Source organism: Phyllostomus hastatus, unplaced genomic scaffold (assembly GCF_019186645.2).
Source record: "Phyllostomus hastatus isolate PE091 unplaced genomic scaffold, TTU_PhHast_1.1 phas_contig_65, whole genome shotgun sequence".
NCBI classification, from domain to species: Eukaryota; Metazoa; Chordata; class Mammalia; order Chiroptera; family Phyllostomidae; genus Phyllostomus; species Phyllostomus hastatus.
In genome coordinates this window covers 14,133,065-14,149,379 of record NW_025333932.1, presented here as the reverse complement: position 1 = coordinate 14,149,379, position 16,315 = coordinate 14,133,065, and the positions used below count along the sequence as shown (strand labels likewise).

At 40.9% G+C, this 16,315-nt stretch overlaps 1 protein-coding gene across 5 annotated transcripts in view; it reads right to left on the bottom strand.

The window, feature by feature from the left end:
• WWP1 (WW domain containing E3 ubiquitin protein ligase 1) overlaps positions 1 to 16,315 on the bottom strand; it is a 117,506-nt gene that overhangs the window by 10,818 nt on the left and 90,373 nt on the right. For all 5 annotated transcript variants that reach the window (XM_045849381.1, XM_045849380.1, XM_045849383.1 and 2 more), the window contains 9 exons: positions 15,131 to 15,185; positions 14,963 to 15,047; positions 14,706 to 14,834; positions 11,911 to 11,986; positions 11,736 to 11,807; positions 9,787 to 9,875; positions 6,052 to 6,211; positions 3,306 to 3,439; positions 3,077 to 3,217 (listed from right to left, as the gene is read on the bottom strand). In XM_045849381.1, coding sequence (XP_045705337.1) covers positions 3,077 to 3,217; positions 3,306 to 3,439; positions 6,052 to 6,211; positions 9,787 to 9,875; positions 11,736 to 11,807; positions 11,911 to 11,986; positions 14,706 to 14,834; positions 14,963 to 15,047; positions 15,131 to 15,185 — 941 coding nt within the window. The remainder of the gene's footprint in view (positions 1 to 3,076; positions 3,218 to 3,305; positions 3,440 to 6,051; positions 6,212 to 9,786; positions 9,876 to 11,735; positions 11,808 to 11,910; positions 11,987 to 14,705; positions 14,835 to 14,962; positions 15,048 to 15,130; positions 15,186 to 16,315) is intronic.

Sequence of the window (16,315 nt, the reverse complement as noted above, 5' to 3'; positions counted from 1 at the left end):
CCACTCATCAGAAGGGGGCCCTAGCTCACAGTCCTCACCTTCTCACTTCCCATTCACTCAAGTTTTAAACCACTGTAGTTTGGCTTTCAACATCTCCTCCCACAGGAAGAAACAACCGCCTTCACAAAATGTCACCAAGGCACTGGAAGGGCCAAGTCTTGTGCCCTTTTTTTCTGTGCTCATGTGACATGCTACCTGTGACAGTTGCGTGAGCATTCCCAGTTCTCAAAGCCCTTTCCACCCAGCACCACCACAAGCTGATTGGTTCTGCCTACTTCTTAAAGGCTCTCCATCTGTCCTATACGGTGTCTGTCTTATAACTGAGTGTCACTGAGATCTCTTGCCTTCTCAACTCTTCTAGTCAGTCACTCAACTAACTAAGGATCATTCCATTAATTACTGAAGTTTCAACTATCATAGAAAAGCCAATAATTCTTAAATCCCCAAATCCTGCTTTTCTCCTGAGATGATGACATTTGTAATTCATCTCTCTGTGGACATCCTGGTAACACATCCACTGTCAATCAGTCTAGAAACCTCAATTGTTAACTACTTTATTTACTATTTCCATACTATGTATAAGTAATGACTTACTCTGAACCATTCCATTCCTATAATGTCCTCAAACACCCATCCTTTCATTTTTATGTGTCATACCTGTTTCAGGTCTCTAATTCCCACCTTCTAGATCCCTGGACCACCACCTACCCAGGGTTCCTCCCCTTTCATTCCTTTCCTATCATTCTCTTCCCTTTCACTCCCTTCCCATCTACAACCCCCAGTTTATCCTCCACAGATGCTATAACTAGGATTCCAAAACCACTTCTGATCATCCCATCTTGTTGGTTTTGATAAAAATCCAGGTTTCTTAGAAATAATGTGGTTTCTTTAGACTAAGGCACAAGTGTCTACCACTTGAGGCCCCTCTCTGGCTACTATTTGTTGCTATTTGCCATATTCCTGGAATATCTCAATTCCTCTGCTCCAGCTGGCTTTTGCCTCCCAAAGAGTTGTCTACCCAGTCATATTTGTGCACTAAAAGGTATCACAAGTAAAAGATAATTATCACATTAATTTTAAGAGCAGATTTAAAAAACAAGATCAAAGTCTGCTACTGTATCAGAGATTGGAATAAAATCCTCCCAAAATTTTTATATTCAAGATCACATATGAACTCTTATGTAGTAGGTACTATACAGAAAAGATTTTTTAAAGTAGTGGTTACCTTAACACAAAGTGCAGAATGCAAAGAAGCAAAGTATACAAGTGTTGTACAAACATTAAACTGCTTCTTTGATGTTTGAAAACATGGATAGCACTTTTTCAATGCTTAGGTTGTGTTATTTAATAACCATTGGATTGGACTTTGGGAAAAGCTTAGTTTAACAAATATAGAAAGTATTGTACAAACATTAAACTGTTTTTTTGATGTTTGAAAACATAGATAGCACTTTTTAAATGCTTAGATTGTGTTATTTAATAACCATTGGATTGGACTTTGGGGAAAGCTTAAAGTTTAACAAATATAGAAAGCTGGGTGCCTTACTACCTTTGTGAACATACTTTCTTCAGAATGTTTTTCTAGTAAAAGTGATAAATCTTCTATGTGCTCCAACATGTGTACAGAGGAACAGGTATGGATGATTCCATGCTCAGAGAAAATGAGGGCTAAGTGTGGGACACTACCGTAACAACTGCAAGTTAAGAAGAAAGAAAGAAACACAGCCATGTCTATTTAATAGTCTTTCACTAAAATGTCCTCTTTTGGTACTCTCCCCCACAAGGACAGAGGCAGCAGCATGACTGGATTCATGTTTACAGTATTCTGCTGCCTGGTCTGTAGTGGCCCAACCTGGACACAACCTGAATGGTGCAAGTAATACAGAATGGACATACCATGATTAACTATTAGGAAGCAAGTTAATCTAGCTCTCCTGACCTGCAAAAGCTAAGAGTAATGTATGTTAAATGATCCCATTTTGGGAACAATTACAGAAAGCAAACAAAGAATCTGAAAGAAACAAACAAAGATAACACTGAGAACCTAAGTCTAGAAGGAGGGTGAAGACGTGGTAGAAAAAATGAGAAATCTGATAGTGACACTTTACCTTTACCCTGGGTCATTTAGTAGTTCAGGAGCCCATGTGCCCACTCTAGTCTATAATTTGCTTTTCATACAGCCTATGAGCTAAGAACAGTCTTTATATTTTTTTAATTAAAAAGAAAGGTTGAAAAATTATTAAAAGAATATTCCATGATTTGAAAACCACATGAAATTAAGTTTCAGTGTGTATTCTGTGATTTTATTGGTGTACAGCCACACGGGTCTATTCTCATCCTGTCTGCACTGCTTCAGCTCCAAGTGCAGGGCATGGGCAGTGGTAAACTGCCTGAAATATTTACTATCTGGTTCTTTCCTGGAAAAGTCTGCTGGCTGGTGGCAATGATTTCTAAAGTTCATATTTGACTTTAACAGAACACTGAGGTCATGAGAGCAGACTCCTCAGAGAAACAGGCTGAATGAAGGACCTTGGACAGAGATCCACATTTAGGAAGTAGAGAGAGATGGAGGGCAGCATCACTGAAAGGAGAAAGTGAAGAAACGACAGGCTGTTGGATCATGGAATTCAAGAGGACAATTTGAAAATGGTGTGTGAGGGCAGGTGAGATGCCCCAGGAGATGAACCCTGCTGGTCGGTCAGAGCCAGGTCCATATCACACTGCCCCACAGAACACCTCATTCACTTGTCTGGAAGGAAGCAGCTGTGGGCTCTGCACCAACCTCTGAGCACCAAGGGCAGTGACATGTGACCTGACACAGGCAGGGAGCACACAAGCCAGTGGTTGTGAAGAAGGAAGATCACTTCTTACTTCAAGAACAGAGAAGGACACAGGGAAGTTACTATAGTACATGTGAACTCTGGAGTACGGTGGAGCATGTATATAGGTCGAGTAGAGAGAAAAAGATGAAAAGGTAAATGATAGGAAATGTATGTGGAGTCCTTCCAGAGTTGCGGAGAGGGAGGAAGCTGGGGTGTAGACAGGGGATTAGTGCCAAATGTTCTGGAAACCTCACCCAATGTACTCATCCTTGTTGTCCTCAGTCACCAGGATATTGGCACCTCCTAGCTTCAGGTCATGTGAGGTAACTTTTCCCAAAATCTCCATGTCAACAGAAAAGTACATTTCTAAGCCACATTCTTCAATGTCGTTGTCTCTGGGTGATAAAAATATACACATACTAATTAACAAGACATACAAATTGGTTTCAAGAAAATGCCTTATTGAAAGATAAATCTTCAAACCTTATCCAGATAAGGGAATTATAAAATTCAGTATCAATGGATTCCAAATCCTTAATCGTCAGTTTCTTACTTAGCATACGCTTGTAGAATGGTAAAGAGAAACCAGTATCAATAAACTTTCCATGGAAAAGTGCCTGCCAATAAAAACAAAAAAATTATTTTAAAATTTACAGAATAATTTTCTTATTGAGTATACAATGATAACAGAGAAATCACAAGGTTTTACCTATTTAACTAAGGTCAAACATTCAGCTACATCATGTCCTATCGATAAGTAAGAGGGAGATAAAGGAGCTTTACCAACCCCACTCTAATGTACTTTATAAATTCAATTAACCTAACTGGATGTGGAATGGAGAAAGGGCATCAGGGCTCCCCGACTCCTGGCTTTCCCTACTTTGCCCAGGGGTTATGCAGGGCTCCCTGGGCACATTGTGCCTTCACTGCTCTGGCAACAGCCAGCACAGGGAGCCCAGTCCCATCAGTCCCCAACCTCTATTGTGCTTTGTGCTGTGTCCTGTACACAATCCATTACTAGCAAAAAGGCCCCAGAAACTCAACTGTTTCTCTTTAGAAAAACAGTGTCTTGCCCAGACTGGGTGGCTCAGTTGGAGTGTTGTCCTATACACCAAAAGGTTATGAGTTCAGTCTTCATTCGGGGCACATACCTAGGTTGTGGGTTTGACTCCCAGTAGGGGTGTGCACAAGAGGCAACTGATCAATGTTTCTCTCACATTGATGTCTCTCTCTCCCCTCTCCCCCCTCATCAATAAACATATCCTTGGGTGAGGAATAAAAAAAAAAAATACAAACATCTTGCTCTAACAAAAGTCTGGCATTTCTCTGAGAACCTTGCTTCCCTGCAAGTCCTTTCAAAGGGGTATGATTTCCTTTTGTCCTTTCATGTCACCAGGCCAGGAAATGAGTGGGTATGTTCCTCTCTACCGATCCCTCCTCCCCAGCTGCCCATGACATGTGGTGGTCACCCCCGGCTCTCTGGGTTCCTCTCCATCTGTTCAGTGTCACGATCTTTATACAACTACCTGGTCCTACATGTTTCAGAACCCATGTGATGAGCCCTTTCTGAGGCTGGCTTTTAGTCCATGACTTTAGACTTTACTGAAAAAACGTTCAGCACCTGCCAGGGGTGCTGTGATGACCAGTACCCGCAATTCCTCTGTCACCTCAGATGCACATCCACCTCCACCCAGCTCAGTGCCTGTGGTATTAACAGCAGGCCTTTCTGCTCCACGGAACCTAATCCATAGAACTGCTGCCTTTTCACTTTCAGCCCTGCACTGTTACTTCCGTGTATGCTCCCTTTAGATTCCATACCTTCAAAATCCCAAGGTCACGAAATCCAACTCTCAGCCATCAGCCTGTGGCTGGATGCTGGAACATGCCAGAATGGGTGCACAACCACATGCCTGATTCCTACTCACAGCCCCAAGTAAAGTGCAGAGAAGCGCGGTGCTGATGCTCCACTGTGTCCACACCAATTTACTCATCTGGTCATGGGCTCTGTTCTTCTAGGAAAAAGCCATTAGAGGACTGGCAGGGTCCCCACAGGTGCTCATGACCAGCTTACTACTACTTCTCTCTGTTCACACTGAGTTTCTCCTGGGTCTTGTCCTCCAGGTCTCATTGCACTGGCCTCACTCAGTTCCTTCCCCTCTCATTCCATCAACAGCAACAGCAGATGAATTCGTGAGTCCCTCTCATTCTCAATCCCACATCAATTCTAGTCACTGCCCAGCTTCTCTCTGATCCTTTGAAGCAAGCTTCTTTATATCTCTCTGGCTTTCACTCCTGGTTCTTCTCTGGCCACACCAAATGGTCACTGTTCGGACCTCATCGTGCTCAGCTCAACAGCACTGATTCAGGTGACAATTCTTCATTCGTTCTTCTTTCATTTGCTGGGAACCATTCTCACTGGATTCTCTGCTCCTCAACCTCATCTCTTTTGCAGGTTCCTTCTCATCTCATCTCCCTGATGTAAATGTCCTTGAGCTTCCTATCTACCCACACTTGTTCCATAAACAATTGCACAGCCTCACCTAGCTATCCCCTTATTACCAGACTGGTCTGCTGGCTACTTGTTCCTCACCTGGATGTCTACAGGTGTCTAAAACCTAACAAACCAAATCCAAATTCTTGATTCCACAAGCCCCAAGTTTGCTTTTGCCACAACCCCACCACCTTAGGAAAGGGGACTACAAACTGACACAGGTCTGCACTTGATTCTGTCTCACACCTTGCATCTAAGCAGTCTGACAGCCTGTCAGCTCAAACACAGAATAGCAAACCACTTCCTACCACCCAGTTGCTGCACCACTCAGGTCCCTTATCTGTACTGCCATATGTCCCCACTTCTCCTGGTGCCTCCTCTGCCCCAACTATAGTCTCTTTTCTGCACAGCAGCAAAGTCAGCATGATAAAGTCAATGTCAGACCACGTTACTTGGATCCTGTTGCTTCTCTGCTCACCGTTCTTCAGGGAATGCCTGAAGGGTCCCTTGGTACCCATTAGCCCAGGCTCTTACAACACCTGTACCTACTCCACTATAGCCAAGCCACTAGAGATCAGAACTGCAGTTCCAGCATCCCTGGTTTGCTATTCCCTCTGTCCTAAACATTGCTTTACAAGACACTTGCATGACAATGAACAGACATAACCAAGGACAATGCATGTCATTTTGCTACTTTTGAAATAAGTGAAATTTAAATAAATATGGTATCAGTTTTACCATGGCAATGAAGCGACCGATGAAGCAGAAGTAGGAAAGGTGGTCCGGGTTGATGGTGGATGCAGGGTTGATCTGAAGACAGTAGTTGTTCTTGCCAGCATACTCAAACAAGCAGTACATGGGATTCAGGACTTCATGTGAGAGCAAGAAAAACCATTCTCTAGAGAAAATACAGTAAGATAATTTCTTAGCATTCACATGCACATGGATTTAAAGCAAGATCAAATATACAAAATTATGGCCAGTCTTGCACTGCCAAATAGAAAGCTGGTGTCACCACAGCTAATTTTCTCACTCTGTGCAGACTTGTGTATATCCCCTATCCCCTCAACTCCAACTCCACCTCAGCAGAGCCCACATTTTCCTTATAGTCCTGCTTAGACCCATCCCATTTTGTGCAGTTTTGTTAAGTTATTTCCACAGTATTATGTGTACCAGTAACTGGTAAGACCTCACAATGGTATTCATTTTTCTGCAGATGATCAGCTCCATCTACCAGAGTATAAGCTCCTCAAAAGAAAGGGCAACCTTTTAATATATTTTTGTAACCTTAACTCTTACAGGCATTGTAGGACAATACACATTAGGTTCTAACAGATATTTGCTGGTGATACAGAGATACACAGCACTACTGCTATGGAACACTTTTAGTTTTACCACCAATGCCTTAAAAATGGAAGTAAAATTAAAAAGGTGAAATCTTTAAATGTGATAAACATTCTCTAAAATACTACCTATTTTGCCTCATTTATAAAGGTCTAATACGTGAAATACAACTAGAAAAAAGATGAATAATTTATATGACAAAGTAAGTTTGATTGGCAAAAGGCTCCTAAATAGCAATGGCTTCTAAAGCAGGGCTCCAAACCTGGATGCCTGCAGTGATGGTTGATTGGAACAAGGGGCCTTAATTTACTACATATCCACAAGCTCCTGCTTTCTACTATAGGCCTGATCAAAGCCATATTAGTTTTAAAGAAAAATGATTACTGGGCATATAATCACAGTCCTCAGACAAAGGGGCAGTGATGGGCACAGGAGTGAAAGAGCTCACTAGCTCACAGGGGAGAGGGGAGGGCAGCTCCTCTGATTCAGCCAACTGATGCCACATGAGAAGGTGGCAATGTGGATCTAATGTTTTTTTTTTTAAAGAAGCCAGATATCTTGACTCTTTTTTTTTTAAAGATTTTTTATTTATTCACTTTTAGAGAGGGAAGGGGGAGAGAGGGAGGGGGGGAGAGAGAGAGAGAGAGAGAGAGAGAGAGAGAGAGAGAGAGAGAGAGAGAGAGAGAAACATCAATGTTCAGTTGCTGGGGGTTATGGCCTGTAACCCAAGCAAGTACCCTGGCTGGGAATTGAACCTGTGACACTTTGGTTCGCAGCCTGCGCTCAATCCACTGAGCTATGCCAGCCAGGGCGAAATCTTGACTCTTAAGCATAATCTACTAATTTTCTTTAATGTTGTCAAGTAAAATTTAAATCAAAATGGGGGTCACTCCTATGCAGGCTAGATCTGGCCTGGCAGGCTGTTTACAAATGTTTTTATAAATATTTTAAAACATAATCTCAGGAGTGCCTGAAAGGGAGAGAAGGGAGTTCCCAAACAAAATCAACTAAGAAATGTTAGGTACCAATTCCTAAAACTAAATCCAGTCCCAACACAGTAGCTGAACCAAATGGATAGGTGAAGTAAGGCATGCTCCAGGGAAGGGGGCTGAATAGATCTGCTGAGAATGTGTTCAAACACAAAAACTAGGAACAAAGTTTCTGGTTGCTGCAGGTCACTGTCAGCCAAAGCAACCCAGAGAAAACTGAATCTACTCGGAATGAGGGCTGTTACATGGCACCTGACCTGTACCTGACAGCAGGAAAGAGGGAGACATTCTAACTAGTGAGAGGTAAAGTCACATTCAGCATACCCCTCTCTTAACACCCTCAGTAACTAAGGAGACACAAAAGTTCAAATAAATCATGAGACAGCAGATGAGCTAGTAGAACCTAGCAAAGAAAATAAAGGAAATCACAGCAAAAGCAAAAGGCAGGCAGCACTGCAAACCCAGACATGGGAACAGGTGTGAGAAAAAACAAAACAAAGTGAAACAGAACAAAGAGAAAGAAATAACAGGCACATATGGCTGACTTTACTGATGTTCCTCAAGAAAATGAAACATGCAGAACAGAAAAAATGTTCAAAGACATAACAGAAGAAAATTTCCCTTAAAAAAAGTCCTTAATATGTTTGTAAAAAAGAAAGATACAAAGCAATCAACAATGAAATCGACGAATTTCAAGAATAAGGACTGTGTGGCCCCAGAGAAAACTGTTTTCCTACGAGAGCGGGGCTCCCACTGGCAGCACTCATATTCACCCTAGAGGACAGGAGGCAATGTCCACAGAGTCATTGTGCAAGAAATTTACATCTGCTCAAGCTGCCATTTATATACAAAAGCAAAAGAAAACGCATTCTGAAAATTTCAGGAATACACCACTCTTGTAAATTCTGAATTTCTGAATAAACCAAAACCAACATACAAATCAAAACAAAGAATTTGGAAATAAGAAAATTATGATAGAGAAAATAACTATATGCAGTAAAACCATCAAAACATAAAACTAAACCAAATAGTTGAGGTAAATAAGGGTTCAGACCAGAATGAACGTTATAAAGTCAGACACTGTAAAAATATATTTCATTTCTAGATGTACCTTTCTTTTTATGTCTGAGCATTTCTGAAATAGAGACACATCACAATAGACAGATGTAATATAAACATTTATTGTGATAGGTAGTGTTTCTTTTCTTAAAAAAAAAACTTCCTTAATAATGTTTTAGATGAGCAAATATGCTAATACAACCAACACTAATAATCCCTCTTACACACTGCCAGCAGTGGTACCCAGTTCCACATCTCTTTTTCCCTGCTGCAGTAAAAGTGTGATTTTGTAACTCTGTATACTTATGAAATGTAAGTTCAAAAAGAGAGTTGTTTCTATGCAAAGCAAGTTTAATTCTTTGGAAAGATTTAGTGGAAGTGTTTTGCTAAAAAAACAAATTATTGTCAAATTATGTGTGGGCAAAGCAATAAAAAAAAACATTAAAAGGATTTCCCAATCATTGCTTCGGAAGTATCTACTGTTAACAATATATTGAGTGAATGTGGAAAATTTTATTCTCAAAAAGACTCAGGCTGGATTAACAACACAAACATAAAACCAACACATACTGTTACAACAGTGAAAAATAAGAAACAACTTTATCCATATAATATGATATCTGGATATCATATTATGATCCATATATCGATCCATATATTATGGATCCATATATTGATCCATATATTATGATATCTCCATATAATGGAATATTGTGCAACCATTAAATAAAAAGAGTAATAGCTAAATATATATATAATTATATAATTATAATTATATAAAATAACAAATGTTCAGATTATATAAAACAAAACCAAGTTGCTATATTGTACACACTTTATGACCAATTCTGCTTAAGAAACCAGCAAACATACAAATCTCATAAATAGATGCAAATTTATTTATGTGCAGATAAAATGTATAGGATAACCAAGAGTAATAATAGTGCTTATCTATAGAACTGTGGAAATATTTTAGTTTTTAAAAATCATCTTGGATTGCTATTAAAATATATATCTTCTCAAGAATACATCTATTGCATAAATGGAGCCACACTGTTTAGAAGCAGGTGTTTTATTTTACCTTGCTAAACCACCATAATCAAGTCCTTCTTCTCCTCTAAATATTACATATAATCGCCTCCTCAAGTCGTAGGGTTTTAATGCCATAATCTAATTAAAAACAAAAACATGGACATTTAAACACAAATAATACAGCACAAATTTTTTCCAAACAATTCAACTTAAATTTCATCTGTATTTTCAGAATTACACATTTCCTCATGTCATACTGCAATGCCTTTAACTCTAAATAAACATCAATTGATTTGTTCCACAAAGTGATCAAGGTGTGCCTTATGATACTCAGCTCTCTTTTACTCTTATGTCATCTCTTGTACCGAATGGTGGCTCTACTTTGGGTCAGTAGCAGGAGAGGAACAGTCTGACATGGAGAGCTTTAAGATTAGATAATATTCCCTCTCCCCGTCAATCCCAAACTTTACGAAAATCTTATAAAAGGTGACTTGTAACTTTTTCTGACTAGCAACACTAAATGAGAAGCAGAAGGTCTTGTTCTGGGTCCTGTTTATACACACATTCCATTCTCAGTAGGAAAAGAACTTGTTCGTAGCAAAGATTTACAACATGATGAGTTTATGCATAAGTATATCTTAAAACAATACCTATAACCAAGTTCATAATCCTTAATGGCTTATATTAAGGTTACTAGTAAATAGACTTAATTTTTAGATAACAATGAATTCCCCATGTGTCAGAACCTCAGCCGAGGCTGGCAGGCATGGTCAGGGTCCTTGCACAGGGTGGCACAGGCTCGTCTTGCACATCAAATAGACCACAATTCTCTCAGGCAAAGCACAGAGCAAAACAAAGTCCCCATGAATCTGGATGTACACTCATCAAAATAAAGCCTAGGCAGAGCTTGGAACAGGTGGAATCATTTGACACTTTGCTAAGAATTTACTAACTTAAACCAAAAGACAAGTCTGAAGAGTAGTTATAATAAGTGTCTTGTCCCCTCTCAACAGCTGGTCAAAGTAAGGTAGGACAAGAGCATCCTGACTTCAGAGTGCTCTGTTTCTTTCAGGCCCGTGCCTGTGGTGTCCCCATGCACCTGTACACACAGGGCCTTCTGGGTCCTCATGGGAGTGCTTTGCAGGGACTGAAATGACTTACATGAGTTATTCTCCAACTTATCACAATAAAAAGAACTGTCAAGATTTTGATTTTTTATCTTTAAATATTCTGCATAGGACTCAGGCAAGTAAACATATTGCACTCGTTTATCTGCTTATCAAGTGTTTCTTGAGCACCTGCTATGTGCTGGGCTGTTCCAGGCACAACCACAGTCAACAAGACAGTCTGTGCTCCCATGGAGTGACATTCCAGTCCATCAGGTGGTACAAAATGTCAGCAGAAAGAATCAATTACCAAAAATAGCTGTGGAAGGGGGCTGGGAGGGAAGTGAGCAGGGACTACCAGCTTAAACGGTGAGCTCACAGAGGTCTTGATTAGAGCATGACGTTTACACAGAAATCAGGAGGGTTATTAAAGGAATACTCACATGGCAACAGTATCTATACCTGTTTAATTTTAATTTGGTAGTATTACCAAGACTTTTTGTTCAAGTTAAAAAGTCTTAGCAAAATAAGTGTCAAAATGTGTCACTTTGTCCCAGCAGTTGTTTAACCTTTAGTTTAGCAATCTCATTCATGGTAGAATGACTATTTCTCAGCCCCAGCGCCTCTGCCTGTTGAATGGAAGGATGTTGTGGGGATAAATTAAATGGCAGTGCCATGCACATGGCAATCCCTCCAGGCCTATGGGGTTTATTACGACTGAGACTATAATAGGCAGTCTATAGTAAGACTATAGTAAGAGACTATAATAAGAGACTATAGTAAGGTAGTCACTGTTACAGCTGCATTCTGTGTGGTTAAAATATCTAAAGTTCTCACTGTCCCTCACAATAGGACAGGTCGTGCTGGGTTATTCTGGTAAAGATTTTCTTACCTGCTGAAAGGAATCTTCGAACAATGTCTGTCGGGACACGTTGATCTTTACGTGACTGGGTAGTGCATTGGACTAAAAACAAAAATAGCATTACCATATCATGTAGTTTAGTAGACACACTATGTAAAAACACAACTAAATGCTAAGATATGAGACTCATTTAGCAATGCAGTACCTGGCACAGGTAACGGAAGTGAGCAAGCTTCCACCTAAAGCTGCGCTCATAAGCGATCTGTGGACCACCTTTAGTTCTGAAGAGAAATAGAATGAGCAGGTATTAATTCACATTAAAGTCACAACTTTAACATTCAGTATAATGTGAGTGCCCCAGAGGCCTATAATGACCACAGGACAGTCATTTTCTGGGAGAGTGAGGGTGTATCTGCCGGGCCAGCAGGAGCTTGTGCAATGAGGATTCATGACAACCACACACGTACGAAGGCTGTATTTTGGGCAGGGCTTTATAAAGAGTCAATTAAGTGAAATACCAACATCCAGTGCAGACCATTTCAAAGAGAACCTTTGATAACCCTTAAATCTAAGGGACAGAGGAGCTGGATAGAAGGGACATGGAGGTAATTCCACCACACCTTAACCCAAAGCTGAAACTAAAACAAGCATAAGCACAACAAGATGGGACTCCAGAGACAGGTGGGTCATTGAGGGAAATGGCCAAGCTGGTGGTATGTAGGGACAGGTTTTACAAACAGGGCTCAAGTCCCAAGGGAGGACCTGAGTCTCCTGCCTCATGAGAGAGCCTGAAACATGAGCACAAAGAGCTATCACTTTCCAAGGGGACACTTTGGAATGGAGGGAGAATGTTCTCATGCAGCCAGGTTCAAGTTCATTCATTCAACAAATGTTATGAAATGTGTGCATACATACAACTGGCCCCCTCCCGGAGAGTGAGAGCATTCTTTGTTGATACGAGATGAAAGGAAGGACTGCTTTATGTGGAGCTTAAACAGGAGTGAAGGAGCCAGAGGAGAAACAGCATGAATAAGTAAACTGTTTCTAAAAGGGGGACACGTCTCCCTGTTCCTCAAAAAGAGAAAACGTGGTGTGGAAAAGGACAGGAGGAGAACAGGAGAGTCTCTCACTGCTGAGAAAGATAAGCAGAGTAGGGCTCACAAACCAACACTTGTGTGAAAACATGGATGCTCAGCCATGGAGATATCTGGGGAAGGGGCACATGAAGCAGATGGGGCCTCAGGTATTACAGGGACAGCTGGGTGGCCAGTGGTGCTGGAGCAGAATGAAGAGGAGAAAAGGACCAGGTGTCAGGTCCTGAGGGGCCTTGTAAGGACTTTGTTTTTCATTCAGACCAAGAAAGAAACCACTAAATGCTTTTGTGCAAAGGAATGACTTTTTACTTAGATTTTTTATTAAATAATCAGCCAAGGTGCTATACAGAAAACATCACTGTGTGGGGTTAGGGTAGGAAGCAGTAGGACAGGCAGCACTATAGGTGATACTTGATGGTGGTAGCATCCTGAGACAGCAGTCGGAGTGCAGGGAGTTACAGTTCCTGATGTACTGAGGATTAGGTAAGAGACAAAGAGGGCTCAGGACGATTCTGAGACTTCGGTCCAAGCATACCTAAGTGTCAGGTGGCCATCAGCTAAGATGGAAATATCTCTGGTGGTACAAGTGTTAAGGAAATTGTCAGGAAGGGGTGATAAACAAAGATAACAAGGAAGTAGCTGAATAGAGGAAGCAAAATTTGAAGTGAAAGATTAAAGTGTATCTTCAGCATACCGATGCTTTTGAAAAGCATGACAGTGGAGAATGAGTGTAGGTAGCTGAGGAGGGAGATCTGGGACCTTCCTTTGATGTTGAGAGGCTTAAGAGAAAGGTGCACAGAAAACAGAGGAGCAGATAAGACCAGGAAGGCACAGAGGAAGCATGGACATTCAGACACAACCTGCTTCTGTCCAGAGACAGGTGTACTGTGTCAAATGCTCTGAGAAGTCCATTAAGACAGGCTGCGAGGCAGCCCCAGACTGACAACGTGAACAGTACTGGTGCCCTTAACAAATTTAGAGGCAGGGGAGTGTCCCAGAGTTGGTCTAGACTGAAATCAGAAATAGCAACATAGACACAATTCCTTCAGGTTTTTTCCCCGGAAAGATTAGTGATAGAGACTATTTTTTACCGAATGGATTTATAAGGTGAAGAGTTATGGGTTTTGTTTTTATTTTTAATCTAAGAGAAGAGCTGACAAAAGCAACTTAGTGGGGAAAGAAAAACCGATGATGTAGCACAGGAAGATGATCACTGCTGGAACAATTAAATGGGAAGGAGGGGACAAGACCCAGGCACCAGCAGAGGGCCTGAACTTTGATAGGAACAATGACAGGTCACCAACAAGATCAGGAGGGAAGAGAGATGCTGCCAGGTAGGCAAACGTGACAGCAGGAATTTGCAAAAAGGCCTTTCATGATGGGTTCTATTCTCAGTGATGCAAAGACCTCACACCTAGGAGTGAGGATGAACGAGAAATCTGTCAAATGCCCCAAAGATACCTTCATCTGGAAAACTCAGTCTTCTTGAGTATCTGAGCCTCTGAGATCATGGTACTGAGATGTGGTGGTCAGGGGCACAGATAGCAGACAGATTGCCTGGGTCTGAAACCAGCCCCATGACCTGCTATGTGATTCTGCCCCAAGTCAGGCACATTCCCTAAGCCTCAGCTTCTGTGCTTGGTAAAGGGAAAATAATAGTATCTTCCTCAAGGGGTTGCTAGAAAGTGATACAAGCTAATGTCTGTCAAGTGCTCAGAACAATCCTTGGCACTCTGTACACTATATAAATATTTGCTACTGTTATTGTTAAGGAATTACATGCCCCAAACCCATTCTAGGCTATTACTAAGTAGGTTTTCTTGATCCAAAGCAAAATTTGAGGCTCACTTAGCAGCTAACCCACATTCTAATGAAGCAGCATTAAGAACCTCAGGCTGTCACTTACACAGACGATTTCCCATTTCGAGGATCTTTGAATGTTGTTGTTCTGGTGTTATGATCAACAAAGTAGCGTACACCTTCCCGAGTATACCTAATCTCCCAGCCTTCTGGCAGGGGCTCTTCATTCTGTAAGCTGAAAGGGAGACAATCAAAGGTGAACACTCTCCAGGTACTAAAAACATCTGAGTCAAGGTTTACCTGATTCTAGCTATCTGTAGATACATGTAGAATGATGTAAGTAAGGCTGTAATATATACATACCCTTGAGTTCTCGGATCTTCCCACTGGGTGGTTTTTGTGTTATGATTCACGAAGTAAACTCTATCTGTTGAATCTACTCTTTTTTCTAAAAAAAGAGTGAACATAACATTTAATAACCATTTCTATATATACTTTTCAGGTATTTTTACCAACAACATATTGGCTTACCCCAGCCTGGTGGTAAAGGCCCATAGGGGTCATTTTCTGCAGCTAACATTGAAGCCTGATTGGAGAAAGGGTTGGAAGAGAAATAAAATAACAGGATGTTAATATAAAAGCAGGGACAAACCAAGCACTCGTCAGAATCACATTTTATAATAATGTTCTAAATAATATAATAAAAGAATGCGAATGTAGTAATTTCTTTTTAAAATGTTATTTATTTATTTATTTATTTATTTATAGAGAGGGAAGGGAGGGAGATAGAGAGAAACATCAATGTGCGGTTGCTGGGGGTCATGGCCTGCAACCTAGGCATGTACCCTGACTGGGAATTGAACCTGCGACACTTTGGTTCGAAGCCCGCGCTCAATCCACTGAGCTACGCCAGCCAGGGCCGAATGTAGTAATTTCAAGATACTAAAGTCCTAAAAATGCCATGAGTTAAGGGGAGTCAATCAATTATTATGTTTCTACAATGACTTAGAAATAACACCCTATCACTGTTTTCATTTTAGCCTTTCCACAATAATCGAGAGGCACCAGGTGGGAGGGGAGAAGGGCATATGAGAACAGTGGTATTTAAATGAGGCAAGAGTATTTGTTTAAAAACACAATTATCACAGTTATTTTTTAAAAAAATAAATGCTTATTAATACAGCCAATATTAAACTCCAGTTTCATCATTATACAAATAAATGTTTATCTTAATATTCCCTTTTATATAGTCATACATAAAACACTTATGCTTACACATTATTACAACCCAGAAATATATTCTGAAGCACATGTAAACATTCTGTCATCAATTTGAAAATAATAACGAATGTAAAATCATGCCCTGAAAAGACATTCCTCAATGATGACATACATGCACCTTGATGAACATTTTATCACTTTGGAAGAGCTGCTGCTACCTGTACTCAGTGTCCCTCCTCTCTCCTCTTCAGAAGCAGCCAATGTTCTATGAGGGCAGTGATGTGCTGGCTAGGAATGATCCATCTCTATTTTCCTGTGCACAGGTCTGGCTAGTGGGATGACCATTCTAAACAAGGAGGTCTGGGCAGAGGTTCCTGCTGAGGGCCTCCATTTCTGAATAAAAGGGCAAAAGCTTACTAGAAAAAGCCATCTCCCTTTTACATCCCTCTCCATCCTTCTGCCTCAACTGGGGAAGTGAGGCCCAAGGAAAGCAAC